The 15,416-nt window shown below is 39.8% G+C and overlaps 1 protein-coding gene across 1 annotated transcript in view; it reads right to left on the bottom strand.

Moving 5' to 3' along the window:
• Positions 1-750: 750 nt before the first annotated feature.
• The window catches only part of FYB2 (FYN binding protein 2), a 42,775-nt gene continuing 28,109 nt past the window's right edge, over positions 751-15,416 (bottom strand). Inside the window, 12 exon segments of the mRNA XM_030573156.1 lie at positions 751-788; positions 956-1,016; positions 1,018-1,113; positions 2,025-2,109; positions 4,428-4,485; positions 4,488-4,516; positions 5,125-5,185; positions 6,176-6,204; positions 8,847-8,939; positions 10,426-10,495; positions 12,045-12,088; positions 12,185-12,311. Coding sequence (XP_030429016.1) covers positions 751-788; positions 956-1,016; positions 1,018-1,113; positions 2,025-2,109; positions 4,428-4,485; positions 4,488-4,516; positions 5,125-5,185; positions 6,176-6,204; positions 8,847-8,939; positions 10,426-10,495; positions 12,045-12,088; positions 12,185-12,311 — 791 coding nt within the window.

Raw genomic sequence — 15,416 nt, 5'->3', positions numbered from 1 at the left:
AAAATAAGCAACACTAGAAGTGAACAGAGGGATAATTCACTGAACAGGCTGCACTAATACCTTTTGTACCCTATTACACACTCAATGGGTGTTTCATCTTTTAAATATATATAGATCCTTTTAAATAGAAAAAAACCCATACTTCTAATTTACATTCATATTCGCTCTCCACAACTGGCACATATAGGCACACCTGGCACCATCTGCAGGAAGCTTAAAGTAGATTCGCCACAAGACTCCATAGGATGAGGCTGTCCGTCAGATGACCAATATTAATGTCTGGCTCACAAAAGAAAAAAAGAAGGTTTTACTGTAATACACATCTTGCCAAAATATGCATCTAATTGTCGGTTGCAATATTTGCGTTTATTTTCTTATTTCCATCTGCTGCTTTTAAACAATTTTAATACTAAAGGCTGAACGTATATAAAAATTGACCACATCATCAGCAGGCGTAAATTGGCATAGCTTCCCTGACTTCAGTGGCAATACATCAATCTACGTTGGTCTAGTATGCTGGCACAGTATATTTTTAGCTGCAGTCAGACTAGCATTAGTACAGCTTTAAGTTGCTGCTTAAAGTTACTATGGCTTAGTATTACAAAATAGGGAAATATTTGAGTTAAAACACTATTTTATATCAACAAATAAAAACACAAACTTTCCCACCAGCAATAGAAGTTGTATATGCACTTCAATACAGCAAGAGTTTCTGACCATAGGAATTGTAAAAAACAAATAAATCCAGGTTTACCTGAAATCCAAATGCTCCAATAGCACATAGCCATCTAAGGAGGAAAAAAAAATCAACATATACATTATTAACCTGCAACTTTGAATATTTGTTTGCTGTGCTAGTCACAAACTGCCTGAAGCAACTTTCTAAATATCTTTGTCTCACATAAGTTGATTAAAACATGATCCCGTGGCATTAAGCAAGCCTATGCAAACTTACATTTGCCCTCAGAATTGCGACATATTCCTTGATTCTCTTCTGCGACGTCAATAACATCCATGTTGTTCTCCGGCAGTGATTGGTAAATCAAGTTTCCCTTTGCTTGCAACAGAACAGCGTGCGACTGCTGTGTTAATGATTGTGATTTCCTTATTGTACTAAAAATATATATATATAAAAAAAATACATCACTACATATTAGGCCCTTTATTTATCTTCTGATCTCAGAAATATAACTATTGAAGATGGAAGTAAAATAATGATTAAGGTGATTTGGGGGGAGAACTATTAAGTGTTTAAAGACAGTGAAAACCCAAAGAAGGAGAGGAATTTTTAGGGCTGTACACAAAGGAGGATAAATTTAAGTAAATTAAACCACATTTTAAAAGAAAGTAAGCTTCCTTAATGCTGTGTAGTGTTCAAGACAGTGAGATCCAATTACAACTATGGTACAGCCTCCTGGGGGAAGTGATTGAAATGTCTCATGGGACATTTAAAATGGACTGGACAAAGTACTAAATAATGGGCTTAAAGGAACAATCCTGCACAGGCTAAGAGATGGGCAAAAAAATGATTTAACACAGGGGTCTCAAACATGTGGCCCCGCGGAGTTATTTGCTGCAGCCCACCACGCAAGGTCCTTTTGATCAGTATCTCTTAGTCTGGGGGTACAGTCTAGAGGTGGCTCAGGAAAGGGTACCAACTGGGTTAGACTGCACCTGTTGAGTCACTAGAACCAAAAAGTTGGCTTAGGGGTGGGAAAGAGGAGCTGATGATTCCTCTATTCCCCCCTATTCTGGCCCCCCAGCCAGTTCTGAGGCAGCTCTTTTCCCACCAGCCCCAGCTGGAAAAGGTTGTGGGATACTCTAGTTTACAAGGGACATTTGTATGGCCTTTTAAAGGGACTGAACCACAGATCTGGAATATAGGATGCTGCTACATTCTAGCATACCATGGATAAAGACTGGTCCCTTTCCGTAACTCATCCGTTAAGTACCACACATAACCATAGTTGTCCTCTCACACAGCTGATTGTTTTCTTTAAAGAGGAAGGGAAAAGAACACATACCATAAATTTCTCTCTAAATAACTTCTCTTCTTTTGCCACCTTCTTTCTCTTGTCTACATTATATTTCTTGGCTTTGAAGAAGTTTCTAGAGGAAAGATTGCGTCAAGAAAGGAGACATTCTTAGCAGCTCCTTTTTAATCCTTCAGTAAGTGAAGCAGCATGAAACACGGCACAATGCATATCGCAGCACTGAATACTTCTAATTTAGTCCGGACTGAGTCCTTGCAAGAACAAAGCAAGCGGATTGTGTCAGTGTCTTCTCGCTGGGTGTATTAAAAACACAAAAGTATGCAGCTTGGATCGACTTAGGCTTAGTGACAGATTCACTTCACCTGTGGCTTGCATAAAGCGATGCTTTTTTAGGGATACAGTCACTAAAGAGCATTTTAAATAGTTTAAGTTAGTAATTTTTATGGAGGTGGGGCAGCTTTCCTCCCTTCAGCATTTCTATTCCCTATCCCCACTCCCCTGTTTAAGATTTATTGGACACTTAAGGCCTGGATCTGGGTAGAGTCCAAATGAAGTCAATGAGGCACAATGTGAGAATGGGAGTCTACATCATTACCCCTTTTTAATCAATGGAGAAGCATAGTGCTTTGAAAGCCTCACTTTCCTAGTACACTATCAAATGATGTATAATTAGAAATCAGAAAGGGTACAAAATTAATAAGCTTTCCAATCTGAGACTTAAGTGGAGCTATGACAGTTTACACCAGCTCAGGACCTTCCCCTCCACGTGCATTTGAGAGATGTTAAAAATAGCTTGAAACGACGATCCAGAATAGTGATCAATTCTGGATCATTAATAAATAGTAAAGTATGGAAAAAGGAGTATGCCCTTTCCACCTCAATAGCCATTCTAGAACACATTTATTATTACATTTTAGTCAATGATGTTTACCTTTGAAATTCAGCATTAAGTCTCTAGTTATATTATACTGCTAGTAACTCAGACGAGTGAATTTTGGCTCAGTTTTTTTGCAAGTGCTCCCTTTATATCCTTCAGTGGCATACGGTTAAATGTCCTTTGAGCTTTAAACAAAGGATGAAATCCGAGCCCCACTGCAACTACTGGCAAAACTCCAATTGTGGGTGAAGTCTTATACCACTGAAGTCTGCCTTGTTTGAGATTATTCTCTAGGTACAAGAAGTGCTGACCCCCATTATTTGGAAAGGAGGGACATACAGTGTGATGACATCATCAGAGCTTTCTAAAACTAAAACAAGACACACTTATAAAGTTACTTACTTTCAACTACTTTCCATCATCGGTTAAAAAAAATAGGAAAGAAGAGCCAATATTAGATGGTTCTTAAAGATTAATCATTTTAAAATCATATTAACAAGATTCTTCTTTGCTACTTTCTGCCCCTACAATCTCTGTGTCCATGTAACAGAGGAAATCTCATCAAGTTAGTTACATTGCATTTCTTCCTCTAACCATTACACAAGTCTCAGTGGGAACAGAATAAGAGAGTGACAGCTAATCAAGATGCTATTTGTGAAGGGGCAGCAATACTTGTTTAAAAGTCCCAGAATATTAGTTGCTATCTAGAGCTGTGCACACATTTGTATTTGAAGTGAAAAGTTTGGGGCATTTCACTTCAGTTTTCACAGTAGGAAAAGCCAAAATTACTGAATGCAGTGTTATTGTGGCCTCCTTGGTCCCAAGATATTAGAGAGACAAGATGCATGAGGTAATTTATTATACTGGTCAACTTCTGTTGGTTAGAGAGAGAAGCTTTCAAGCTTACCCAAAGCTCTCACCTTATCTTACATGGTGGGTTAAAGCATTAGTACATCAATGAGCACTAGGGAACTTTTAATGTGTTTCAGCAGGATCTACACAGACAGTTACTGTGCAGGATACTGGAGGACTGTAATCCCAGCTTGCCACTGGTACATGCTTGTTTGGACACTGCCTATGTTGTATGCACATCCTAGAGACATCTAAAGAGGTAGTTCTTCTGGCCAGTGTTTTCTACCCGCACAGACCAACCACTATTACTTTGGTCTGGAATGCTTGTTTAAGGAGTTGTACTTAGGCTGAGGATCTGTACCACTACACTGCACAGCATTAGGTAGATATACTCCTACCTCAGCTAGAAAAAGAGCAGCTACAAAACTTCAGGATAAACCTTGGGGAAAAGAAAGCTCTTGAAGAATTCCCCATTCACCACGTATATAACAAGGTTCTAATTTCCTCCAAGTCTAGTTTCTGCAAACTTTGGTAGACAGTTCTAATGAAATTTTGCAAAGTGAAAGGAGACTCTCAGTGTTACCAAAGTCTAATAAAATGCTCTCAAAGTCTAAACTTTAAATAACATTGGACTGGAAGACTGACACCGTTGTACTTAATTGTGAAGAATACATAAAATTATAGAAATGAACATCTTTTGTTACCTTTCTGTATCTTCACTGCTTCTTATTTGATCTTTATCTTTTGACATCAGAATTTTAGCTTCCAATTTTTGTGTTTGTCATCCTTCTCTCTGGGAAAAAGGGAACAATTGATATATTTAACAATCCTTTTCAAACAGAAGGGTGGCACAATGCTTTTTGTTTAAAAAAATCTAATTTCACACACCACTGAAAAGCAAACACTTAATGCAGGAACCTTGCAGCTTATACCAGTTTACATCAATACTACTCAATAGCTGAAGACCAAGAAATGAAGTATGTGCTATCTAGTTGAGATTACAGTAGATATTTTTGCAGAAGGCAAAATGCAGCTAGACAAGTAAGAGTTGAACTGGGGACACTGGGGATTAAATCCCCTACTTTTATGGATAGTTTCATGAGCCACAAGGAGACAAGGCTTCACTTTACAGCACTGTGCTAGGGTTCACTTACAACACTTTTAGGACGCCACCTGCCAATTCAGAAACATCCTTTCCTAGAGCGCCTGTGCTTTTCCTAGCAAACTCCTATAAATACTGACCCTACCTTGCTTAGCTTATAAAAGGTACAGTGAAAGTGCGTGTCTGAAGGCCAATATAGTATGCCACGGATTTCTGGAGGAATGTTGCTTGCAGCATAAGGACCAGTTTTGGAGAAACATTACAGAAGTAGTCCTCTTTTGTAAAAGTGGGTTACTTACTTTCCATCTTTTTGATCCACATCAACGTCATCGTATGCCATGTTTCCCTGGGACACAACGTCTGTTATCAAAACATTCAGCGTAACAGTGAGTCAGAAAACCTTCATCTGAGTACAGTATTTGAAACCACTGACTAATAAAAAACTGGGATTGCACCTAGCCTGTCTGAAACACTATCAATCCAAAGAAACAAGATGTTGTAGCAATGAAGGATTCTCAAGGCAACAACAAGGAAGGAGGCTTCCCCATGGGCAGGCACCAGTGGCTAGGGAGAAATAATTAAAAACACCCATAGGCATCTCTGAAAGAAAGAGTGTCATTGTGCGTTAGCGCACTGCTCTGGTTGGAAATTTACAGTTCTTGGGATGTAACAGTTTGGAGTTCCATTCTATTCTCAACTAGTTTAATTCCATTAAAAAAAAAATCTATACATTTTTAATGCTAGAAAGGACCATTATGATCACCTACCCCAACTGCCTGCATAACACAGGCCAGGGATTTGAACCTAGGTCTCAAGTCCCAGGTTTGTACCCTAAGCACTGGACCAGCCTTTTTAAGGAATTAGGCCCAATGTACACATGGGACACAGTCAAGCCCTATAAATTATTTCGAGGAATATGGTACATTAATTCTGATAGGAGGATGAAATTCTAGGGCTCAGCTCAGACCTGGTTGAAGTGGAGGGAATCCAGTTGAGTCCACTGGAATCATTCCCACTTGTACCAGATCCAAATCTGGTCCTTTCCCCTTCAAGGCCTGAAATAACTTCCACAAAAGATTTCCTAGAGCCGTCAGAGAACTCCTGTAGTGCTTTATTGAGCAAGACAGCTACTGAAACAGTTTACATTTGCGCGAGAATAATCTCACCTCCAGACACCACCTCAAAACCACAAGTGCATGCCCATATTAAGTCTTTAAAATTAACACTGCCACATACCAAATTTTAGAGTGTTATAGCACACAGTCTATTTTTTAAAAAGACAAGATACTCATGCCACCTCTTTCCGGTCACATTCTAATGTAATCACACAGATACACATACATGGCTTACCTAAGTTTGGTACTGAACTGGACAGTATGCTGGGGGGGGGAAGGGGAGGGAAAGAAGAAGGAGAGGGAGGGAGAGAAAAAGAACACATGAGAAAAAAATTACATACAAACATGTTATAACAGCCATCTTAGCAGCATGGCAACTGTACTGGTGGCTCAAGGGAAGATTCTACATTCAGGCTCTGGAATGCCACAGGTCTTAGAAGAAATTATGTTCTCACTCCCCCTCGCCCTGATGATCCATTAAATATCCCTGAAGAGTCAGTCTGTCCTTTCATATTCTGGGTCTTCCTAACGTACCTTGAACACTTTTCAGACCTCCAAACCTACAGAGGCAGGCACACAGTTTAAAATGGTTATTATGGTGACGCTGCAATTGAAAGTGCCTATTCAAAGACCAGAACATAGAAGAAAGGAAAGATATTTCTCCCATACTGGTCAATGAATGCAGCATGCCATGCACCTGTCCGTAAGCTAACATGCAGTCGTAATTAAGGCCTAATAAGGAGGTCATCATAAAAGATCCACAGCAGTGTTCAGAACCCTTCTCTGTGATACAAGAAGATATAGTGTGAAAGCTTAAGCAGCATATGGTGGATCATTATGATGATCATAATTTAGCAGTTATGGAGCAAGGAGATGCTAAAGAGTGAGAGAACAGAGGAAACAGTGAGAACAGACTTAAAGAAATGAGGCAAGCATGTTTACATCAGAGCTTTTTACAGAAATAAAATACCCAAGACAACCTAAAATGGAGCATGAGTACACATACTGTACCTGTAGTTAGTGTAAAGACCCACTAAATACCCACACGTTCCCTTTTTAGAAAATGAAAGCACACAAATCAGTTCACTTCCATGTGCAAATTATTATCTACACACAAAAGTGCCAGTTCAATCAACATGCAACCACTTATGTACACAACTGCTCTTAATATCCAGCACTTGAAGTTAGGGAAAGCAGACAGCTTTTAGAAAGAGTTGTCAGATGACAGATAGCTGTCAGACTGTAGCTCCCGCTACACATTCCCAAACACAGCTATAGTCCTTTAAACCAGAAACAAAAAAAGTCCCACTACAGACAGACATTCTCAGAACCAAATGAGTATGGCACCATAGTGCACCTGCTTCATCTGACGGTAGGCATTTTGCAGAGAGGGGTCAAGAGGCCTCATGTTCTGCAGCCAACCATCATGCATTCACAAAGTGAGAAACTGGCACAGGGGAATTCTGTTCAAGAGCCTCTCCAATAAGCCAGCATCTTGAATATCAAGCCAACAGGACTCAAAAAAGCACTATAAAAAGGTACACCATATTCCCTCATGTGTCATTAACTTGTTATACCAGAGACTGAATGGTCGCCTCTTTCTTATCACATACTATTGCCAGCTTGAATGTGAAAAGCAAGTCGTCTTCTCTAAGGTACCACCTTTCCCAACCTACAGGTGACATAAGCACACACAGGTCTGTGTTGCTAATACCATATTGCTGTGCCTGTCTTCTACAGACATGGAACATTTTTCAAGGCTTCATCAGCGGTACAGAGAAAGGAAGTTGGAGCTTTACTTAGCTCTCCACAGAATGGGAAAAAATAACTATGTAATATCTACTCTGCATTGACAAAGTTAATGTCACCCTTGTGTTTTCCATTAAAAATTGTATTTGATTCAGTTAAGTCATTTTAAAAATAAAGGATTTGGTTGAGGTCATGGATTAGTCTGTCATAAAAACCCATTGAAGTATATAGGCGGCTTTCCCCTGACTTCAAAATCACTACTCTGCCGCCCTCCTCCTCCACCCCCATGATTAGGATTTAATTCCTCCTATAAAGGCAAAAAGTGGGGAAAAAAAGCCATTGATACTGGTGCTCCTAAGAGTGATGGATCAGACTAACAGAATCCACTGATGTAAATCCAGAGTAACTTCCCTGCTCTTATACCACTGTAAGTTTGGATCAGAATCAGGCCCAGTGGTGAGTTGCTTCTTTTTTTTTTTTTGGAAGCACAGGGGGAAGAAGTTAGATTCCTACTTTCATTACTCCAAAAGGGAACAAAATATTTCATAAGTAAAACAGCTGCCTCAAGAACAATTTAAAAGTCGTAGATTACCAGAATGGATGTACTGGTCACATACTCCTAATGGAAATCATCATCCTTGGATTCTTTAAGGGTGCTAAATAATACAGTTTCAACGAAGATTTTTTTCCCCCTCTTTATAAACTTGAATTTAAGAAGGTGTTTGCCTACCAACTGGAAAAGGAAAACATCAAAATCAATTAATTTTTCCTCTTCATTGATCTACATCTGTTCAACTTGCTTGGATTACCGGACCACCATCACAACCCAAGCCAGTTTGGAAGGACATATGCATCCTCATGCTTTAAGACATTATCCAGTCTATGATTTAGGATATAGGCAGAAACTTGCAGATTATTCCATAATTGACGTATTCAGGGTTTCTTGCACCTTTTTCTGAAGCGTTTGGTGCTGTCCATTGTGAGAAACAAGATACTGGACCAGATATACCCTAGGCTTGATCCATTATGGAGATTCCTAGGGAACAGCTGGTCATCATAAATGACTTTTTATGCAGATTTTCCAAAGCAAGTTATGCCCAGAACTGTCAAAAGGAAAAGTGCATGAACCGAGCAAGAGCTGTTTGGACATTTCTTACCAGCGGTTTTCCTTCATCTTGACATTCTTCAGTTTAATTATGTCTTTCTTGAAAAACTTTCCAAATTGCTTTAGTTTTTCTATTCTATCCAAACTAGGTATGAAAAAATACATTGGGGGAAAAAAAAAATAAAGTGTTAGACTTAAGAATGTTGAATGCCCACAAAAAATGTCATATTGGCAGTGCTAGAGATTATCCTCTATTCAGAAAGCAGGGATTGCACCTTAAGAAGCACTTAGGCTCCAGTCCAGCAAAGCACTTAAGCACATGCTTAACTCACTGGGGACTACTCACATGCTTAGAGTTAAGCTTAAGTGCTTTGCTGGACTGGGGCCTTGATTCTAAATTCCCTCTTGCATTGGTTTTAGTTAACACATGAGATTTTTCAAAGCCAGTGAATCACTAATGAAAAACAAAAAGTGACAATTTCCTCTCCTACCACGTTCAGAAATTGAGTGTTTTCGTGGAACTCCAAATCTCTGTTAAAAGGAACAGTGCTTCCCTTGGTACCATTCCTGGTAGACGGTACAGATGGAAGGACAACCTTGTAGTTAAGGCCCAAGCCTGGGAGTCAGACCACCTCCTTCTGTTCCAGGCTCCACCACAGAGCTCTGTCTTGCATGGCCTCAGGCAAGACAAATTATCTTTATATTGATGACAGGGGGAATTGTATTTGCCAGTGTCAGAGGGGTGTTGCAAAGCTTATTTCCCATAGTGGATGTATATTGAAGTGTTTAAAAAGAACCAAGATAGAAGGTACTAAATAAGTAAGTACTAAAGACAGTGCTCAGGGAGTTGTGTTGGCTGGGTGCACATTGTACTGGCAGGAAGACTATGTTAAGGATGGCCTTGTGATTACGGCACTGAACTAACACTCAGGATGTTGAGTTTCAATGCCCAGCTCCGCTATACACTTCTCTGTGCAGTCTTGGGCAAGTCACAATCTATTGCTCCATTTCCCCATCTGTAACAGGAGGATACAAAAGCTTCATTTTCGCCTACTATATAGTGTCTATTTAGACGACAGTTCTTTGGAAGAGGGACTGGGTGTGCATGTATGGCATTTAGCACAATGGACCATGGTCTTGTTTGGTGCCTCTAGGTGCACCTTTAATTCAAACAATGTTGCTGTTTTTCCCCCATCCCCTAGGCTTCAAACTTCCCATATTTTCTCCATACACAAGATGCAAGTTAGGTTTAAATGCAGACGCAATTACTCTTCACGACCATAAGGGAAAGGAGCAGATACATATGCACAAGACAAATAACTCCGCATTCTGCTATATAAAAACTAGACATCAGGTGCACCTTTTAAGAAGTTTTGCCTCACCATTTGCTATGGTCAAGGGCTGAGTCAGGTACACCATAGAAGGGTGTATGAAGCCTCATTCCACACACAGAGTGATCTGACAGAGCTAATGACTGGAAATGCAGTTAGTAAATGTCAGCTTATGTCAATAAATAACAAAAATCAATATCCCTTCTTCAGCTGTAAAACATGTACTTATATCCAAAAGTCAACAGGAACATTACATAGAAGTGCATTCAGCTGCTTGAAGGCATATAAATGGCAACTCACTCCAGTTTGATTGGATTATAATCCCCATTATGAATATCTTCATATATTTCATCACTCTTGTTTTCTGAAGCTTAAAAACAAGACAAATGTATTCACAAATCACATTCAATGGCAACAATCTTCAAGATCTGCTAAACAGAACAAACTGAGCTCCAGAACAGGAGAACAATTTAGCACTACAGAGTAGCCATAGCCTATGTGAGCTAGTGGTGGGATTCCCAACTCAAGTGGACATAGCGAGTGCTCATCTGAGCTAGCACATGAAATGCAGAAGTGTAGCTGCTGCAGCACCAGCTAGCTACCAGACTACAACAGAGTGACCAGATGTCCCGATTTTATAGGGACAGTCCCAATATTTGGGGCTTTTTCTTACACAGATGCCTATTACCCCACCACCACCACCCTCTGTCCCGATTTTTCACACTTGCTATCTGGTCATCCTAGACTACAAACCCACCAGAACTCTGCTGTCTATGCAAGCTGGGAGTCAGACCCCCTAGCTTGCAGCATAAAGTGCAACAAAAATTTACAAGAGACCATTTATTCCCAGATGTAAGCTTGTCATAATGCTGAATGTTCAACATTGGAGTGATACTGATCAATAAAGGAATCTAACACTCACTGTATTTATACATGAGCTAACAGTGGAATAGTCAATATAATGCACAGGCTATTCTTTGTAAACTTGTTTTCTTTTTAAATTGCTAGTGCTCTAGTGGTTAGAAAATGTATTAAAATCAGGTAGCCAAAACTGTAGACATAAACAAATCTTGCATATGAGCTGCAGGGGTAGATTTATTAAGCTATCAAAATTCATCCAATGAATGATATTATTAGGATCATATTTGACTAACATGAGATTGCTGTCACATGACACTATGAATCCCACTAGGAAAGATCAATCACACCACCAGATAAGTGGTAGGTTTAATGATGACACTTGTGATTTTGACTGCTATTAATATGGACGAGGCAACTTTAACTACAAGTGCTTAAAATGGGTACAGACAGGCACTTACGGGTGAAATTCACTACAGCAGATCCATACGGCCTAGTGAACTTGAGTGAAGCTTCAACAACATATTGGCGGAAAATCCTGTCCCTGGTTCCATGGATGTGGAGGTTTCCACATGGAGGGGAAACCAGTGCAATTCCGGGGTGGGGGTGGTGGAGGAGGAGGAGGAACAAAAGAAAGGAATATGGGCAGGTTTTTGGAGAGGCCACACAGAAGGTGTAAACCAAGCCACTCAAAACACAGCAGAACTGTTTAAGGATTAAAGCCAGGATCACCACCGCTTTATAACACTGAAGTCAGAGTCCACTCCTGCACTTAGGCTGCAGTAGCAGCTGCAATGTGCAGCTTAGGGGTAAAGGAAGAATTCTTTCCTCATTGTCTTAGCGGAGATCCCAGTGCCCTGCCTGCTTTCCTGGGCTGACTGGGAACTTGGCAGAGGACTGGACTATAGTGTGGGGTTCAAGTGTAGCAAAGGGCCATGTGCAACTTTTTTTTCCTGGGGTAAGCTCCACTCCAGGCACAAGACGCACCTTTTTAAATGGAGGTACGCCTCAACATAATGAACGAGCCCCAAGTTCAAACTTCCCAACTCTGCCATACTTACAGCTATCTGAAGTGAACGAGCTAAAGGCATCAGAGGCTTGATTCCTGGAAAATGAAGTGTCAAGACAGTTTGATACATCAGTTTACTATCTTGAAGACTTTAGAAGACATTTCAAAACCCAGTCGTTAGCACGTACTCACACGGCATGCTCACTCTCTTCTACATCATCATACACATCCTCTGATGTCTGCACTGGCTTCACAATCCTTTGACTCAAGGCCACCATGTCTTCATCCGCTTTCAAGGCATCCACGCACACATAGTGAGCTGAAAATGAAACTTTTCTTGCTTTAGAAGCTCTTCTGATCACCTACTATCGGGTCAAGGATGATCATCTTGGATAATTCTCATTAATGTCACAAGAAATAAATAAGCTGCAGAAGAAGCCAAACTTCCTTAGTTCTAGGAGTTAAGAAGGGTCTTTGATTGCTCTAAGCTGCCTTGAAAGAAAGCAAAGAGAGTCTTAAAAGACTTATTTTAGAGATTAACCAGTTTGTTCAGTATCTGAAGCCCTCAACTGTGAAATTTTTCAACTGCAAGAATCAAAATAGGATTAAAAAAAATCAATGAGCATTTACTGAAATAAATGAAGGGATTGAATTAGTACTATCTTTGGTGGGGTTGATATGGTTTAGGGAGTAAGGCTTGACAGATTACTTAAACCTGGAGAATATACTTGCAAATCACAGTAGAGGAAAAAAATAGAAGTCTCATTTGTGATTTTCACTGATGTCTATTATACTTTGAACTAGGACAATTAAGTGTGTGAACTGTTTCAATTACGTAAAAAAAAAAAAAAAAACTTATAACAACCAGCTCAACAGACACCCCTCCAGCAATGTTAGGTCTGAGGTTGGTCATTTGACTAGTCAAAAATTTATTGGTAAATTTACTAGTCAAGTATATGTAAGGCTGTACAAAAAAAGGATGGATTTCTTTTTTTTTTTTGGTTCAAAAGTTGCAGCCACAGTTTGTTGAAGCTGAAGTTTTGGTGTGCTCACTGCAACTTCCGTTAAAAAAACAACAACAAAAAAAAACAAAAACAAAAAACAGAAAAACAGGTTGCTTTTATATCACAGAATCACCAGGGCTGGAAGGGACCTCAGGAGATCATCTAGTCCAACCCTCTGCTCACAGCAGGACCAATCCCCAGACAGATTTTTACCCCAGTTCCCTAAATGGCTCCCTCAAGGATTGAACTCACAACCCTGGGTTTAGCAGGCCAGGGCTCAAACCAGTGAGCTTTCCCTCCCCTCCCCACTTAAAAAAAAATTTACCTCTCTCCCTTGCTTTTAAAATGGATTCACCACCCCTGGGTGCTCACCCACCCATAAGCTTCAGCATTTTCTTCCCAAGCATGCAGCCTGCCTTTTAAGCAGGGCAGCAGCAAAGATATGTCCCAATGGCTCTTGAAGGCAAGTGTGACTGAGAGGCAACCATCCAAATTTGAGTGCTGTTGCTACCTCATTCACCAGTTTGTAATCCCCCACCCCAATCACCCAAATTTGGCTAAGCTGCCTCTGTCATGGAGAGAAGCTAGGCCAAATTTGAGGAAAGAGTATTACAACGTGGCGCACAAGCTTGCAGTGCCAACACTACTCAAATTTGGAGCAACAACAAACAAAGCCTGTGGTGTGTGCTCAGGCTTATGGCCCATGATTTTCTTACAGGCTTAAATATTGGTTAAATATTGTCAGAATGGTCGAACATTTTAAAGCAGTAATATATTAGAACAAAAAAGAGTAAGACTTTATGGTCTCCAATAGGCTTGGCCTTAGAGACATACTTATGCCAAATTTCAAAAGACAAGTTAATACAATTTCAGTTCAGTAACTCAGAAAAATATGAAACAATAAAATGAGTTGTGAGGTTTTTTTGGTTTTATTGTAAGACGACAAGCACTGTGATGCAAATAAAAGAAGGTAGGCTGCCACTGCCAACAAGACATCCTTGCCGGAATATATGACAATATTTGACAGTGATCAAATAAGTGGTCAACTAACCACCTAGTTAGGCCTTTAATGAGTTTGAAGGGGGAAAAAAACAGTTGGATTAACAAAGAAACATAAAAGACAGAACCAAAAACAACTAGTATTTTTAAGTGGATGCATCCATGCTCAGCTGCCACACCAGAAACGTGCAACACTGAAACATCTCTGCCCATATTATGAATTTAATCATAATGCTTTGGAGGAAAACTAACTTCTCACGTTTGGTCTCTCTGATTTTTTAAAAGCACCTAGCACTAGCCTTACTATGCTCCCATTTACATCAGTGGGAGCAGAAATAGGCCGGCCTCGAACAATACTGAAAATTCCACCCAAAATTACCTCAAGCCATTCAAGAGATCAATCAATCTACAGCTCAATCCTGAACAGTCACTGTCAGTAGCAGCAAAGTTAAGCAGAGTGGTTTAAAAATATCACTGTCAGGAATGAACTGAAATAATTACTTACAGGTAAAACCAATTTAGACTTGGAAGCTACAGAGTACGTTTAAAAAGGAAGAAATATGCTCCCCATTCACTACAAACCAAAGTAAGTTGACAGTATCTGCCAACTATATAGCTTAAGATGATAACTGAAGCCCAAATAATGTACTAGCACTCCAGGTCTGCTAATGAAGAAAATAAGGGCTTATTCCTTATTTTTGAGAGTCATTAGAATAAAGCATGTCAGCAAGCACTAGTCAGAGGAATAAAAACAGTTTGAAAAAAAAAAAATCAGGCCCAAATAGTTTCCATCTTCCCATGATTTTTTTTTTCCCTTCTGACTTCAGTCACAGACAATAGTGGGGAGGTGACAGCTTGTTTCCCGTAGGAGAAGATGGATTTCCACACTAGATCTGGGAGCAATTTTTCAGACTAGGGTGTTTTTTTCCAATAGCCTGATGCTTACGCCACTTACCTGAGATGTTGAGGACCTGAGTTCAAGTACCAGCTCCAGAGTGGGGATTCAAACCCAGAGCTCTCCATATCCCAGGTAAGTACCATGGTTACTTCACAGAAAGGGGACACCAGCAGCTCCAGTTTTGTGAATCGAGCCCTTCATTTCCTTTGCTTTTAAGTTAATGCCCAACGTAAAAATGCATTTTGTTTGATATGAAATTTTTTTCAGCTTACTTTTAATTCACTGAAAATGTTTGGTTTTCATTCAACTCAAACCAAAAAACTGCCAGAGAGCTGAAAAATCATTTATTTGCACAATTCTGTTCAACACTCCCAAGTCAGGACAATCTAATCTAAATAGATAGTCTTAAACACAAACATATGTATTTTAATGTCCATGCAGCATTTTCTGCTACTTTAACTTAATTGGTTTAAGTTAAACCAGTGTGACTCTCTCATGTAGACAAGGCCTGAGAGATCTTAGG

Source organism: Gopherus evgoodei, chromosome 8 (assembly GCF_007399415.2).
Source record: "Gopherus evgoodei ecotype Sinaloan lineage chromosome 8, rGopEvg1_v1.p, whole genome shotgun sequence".
Lineage (NCBI taxonomy): Eukaryota > Metazoa > Chordata > Testudines > Testudinidae > Gopherus > Gopherus evgoodei.
This window is presented reverse-complemented; position numbering and strand designations above follow the sequence as displayed.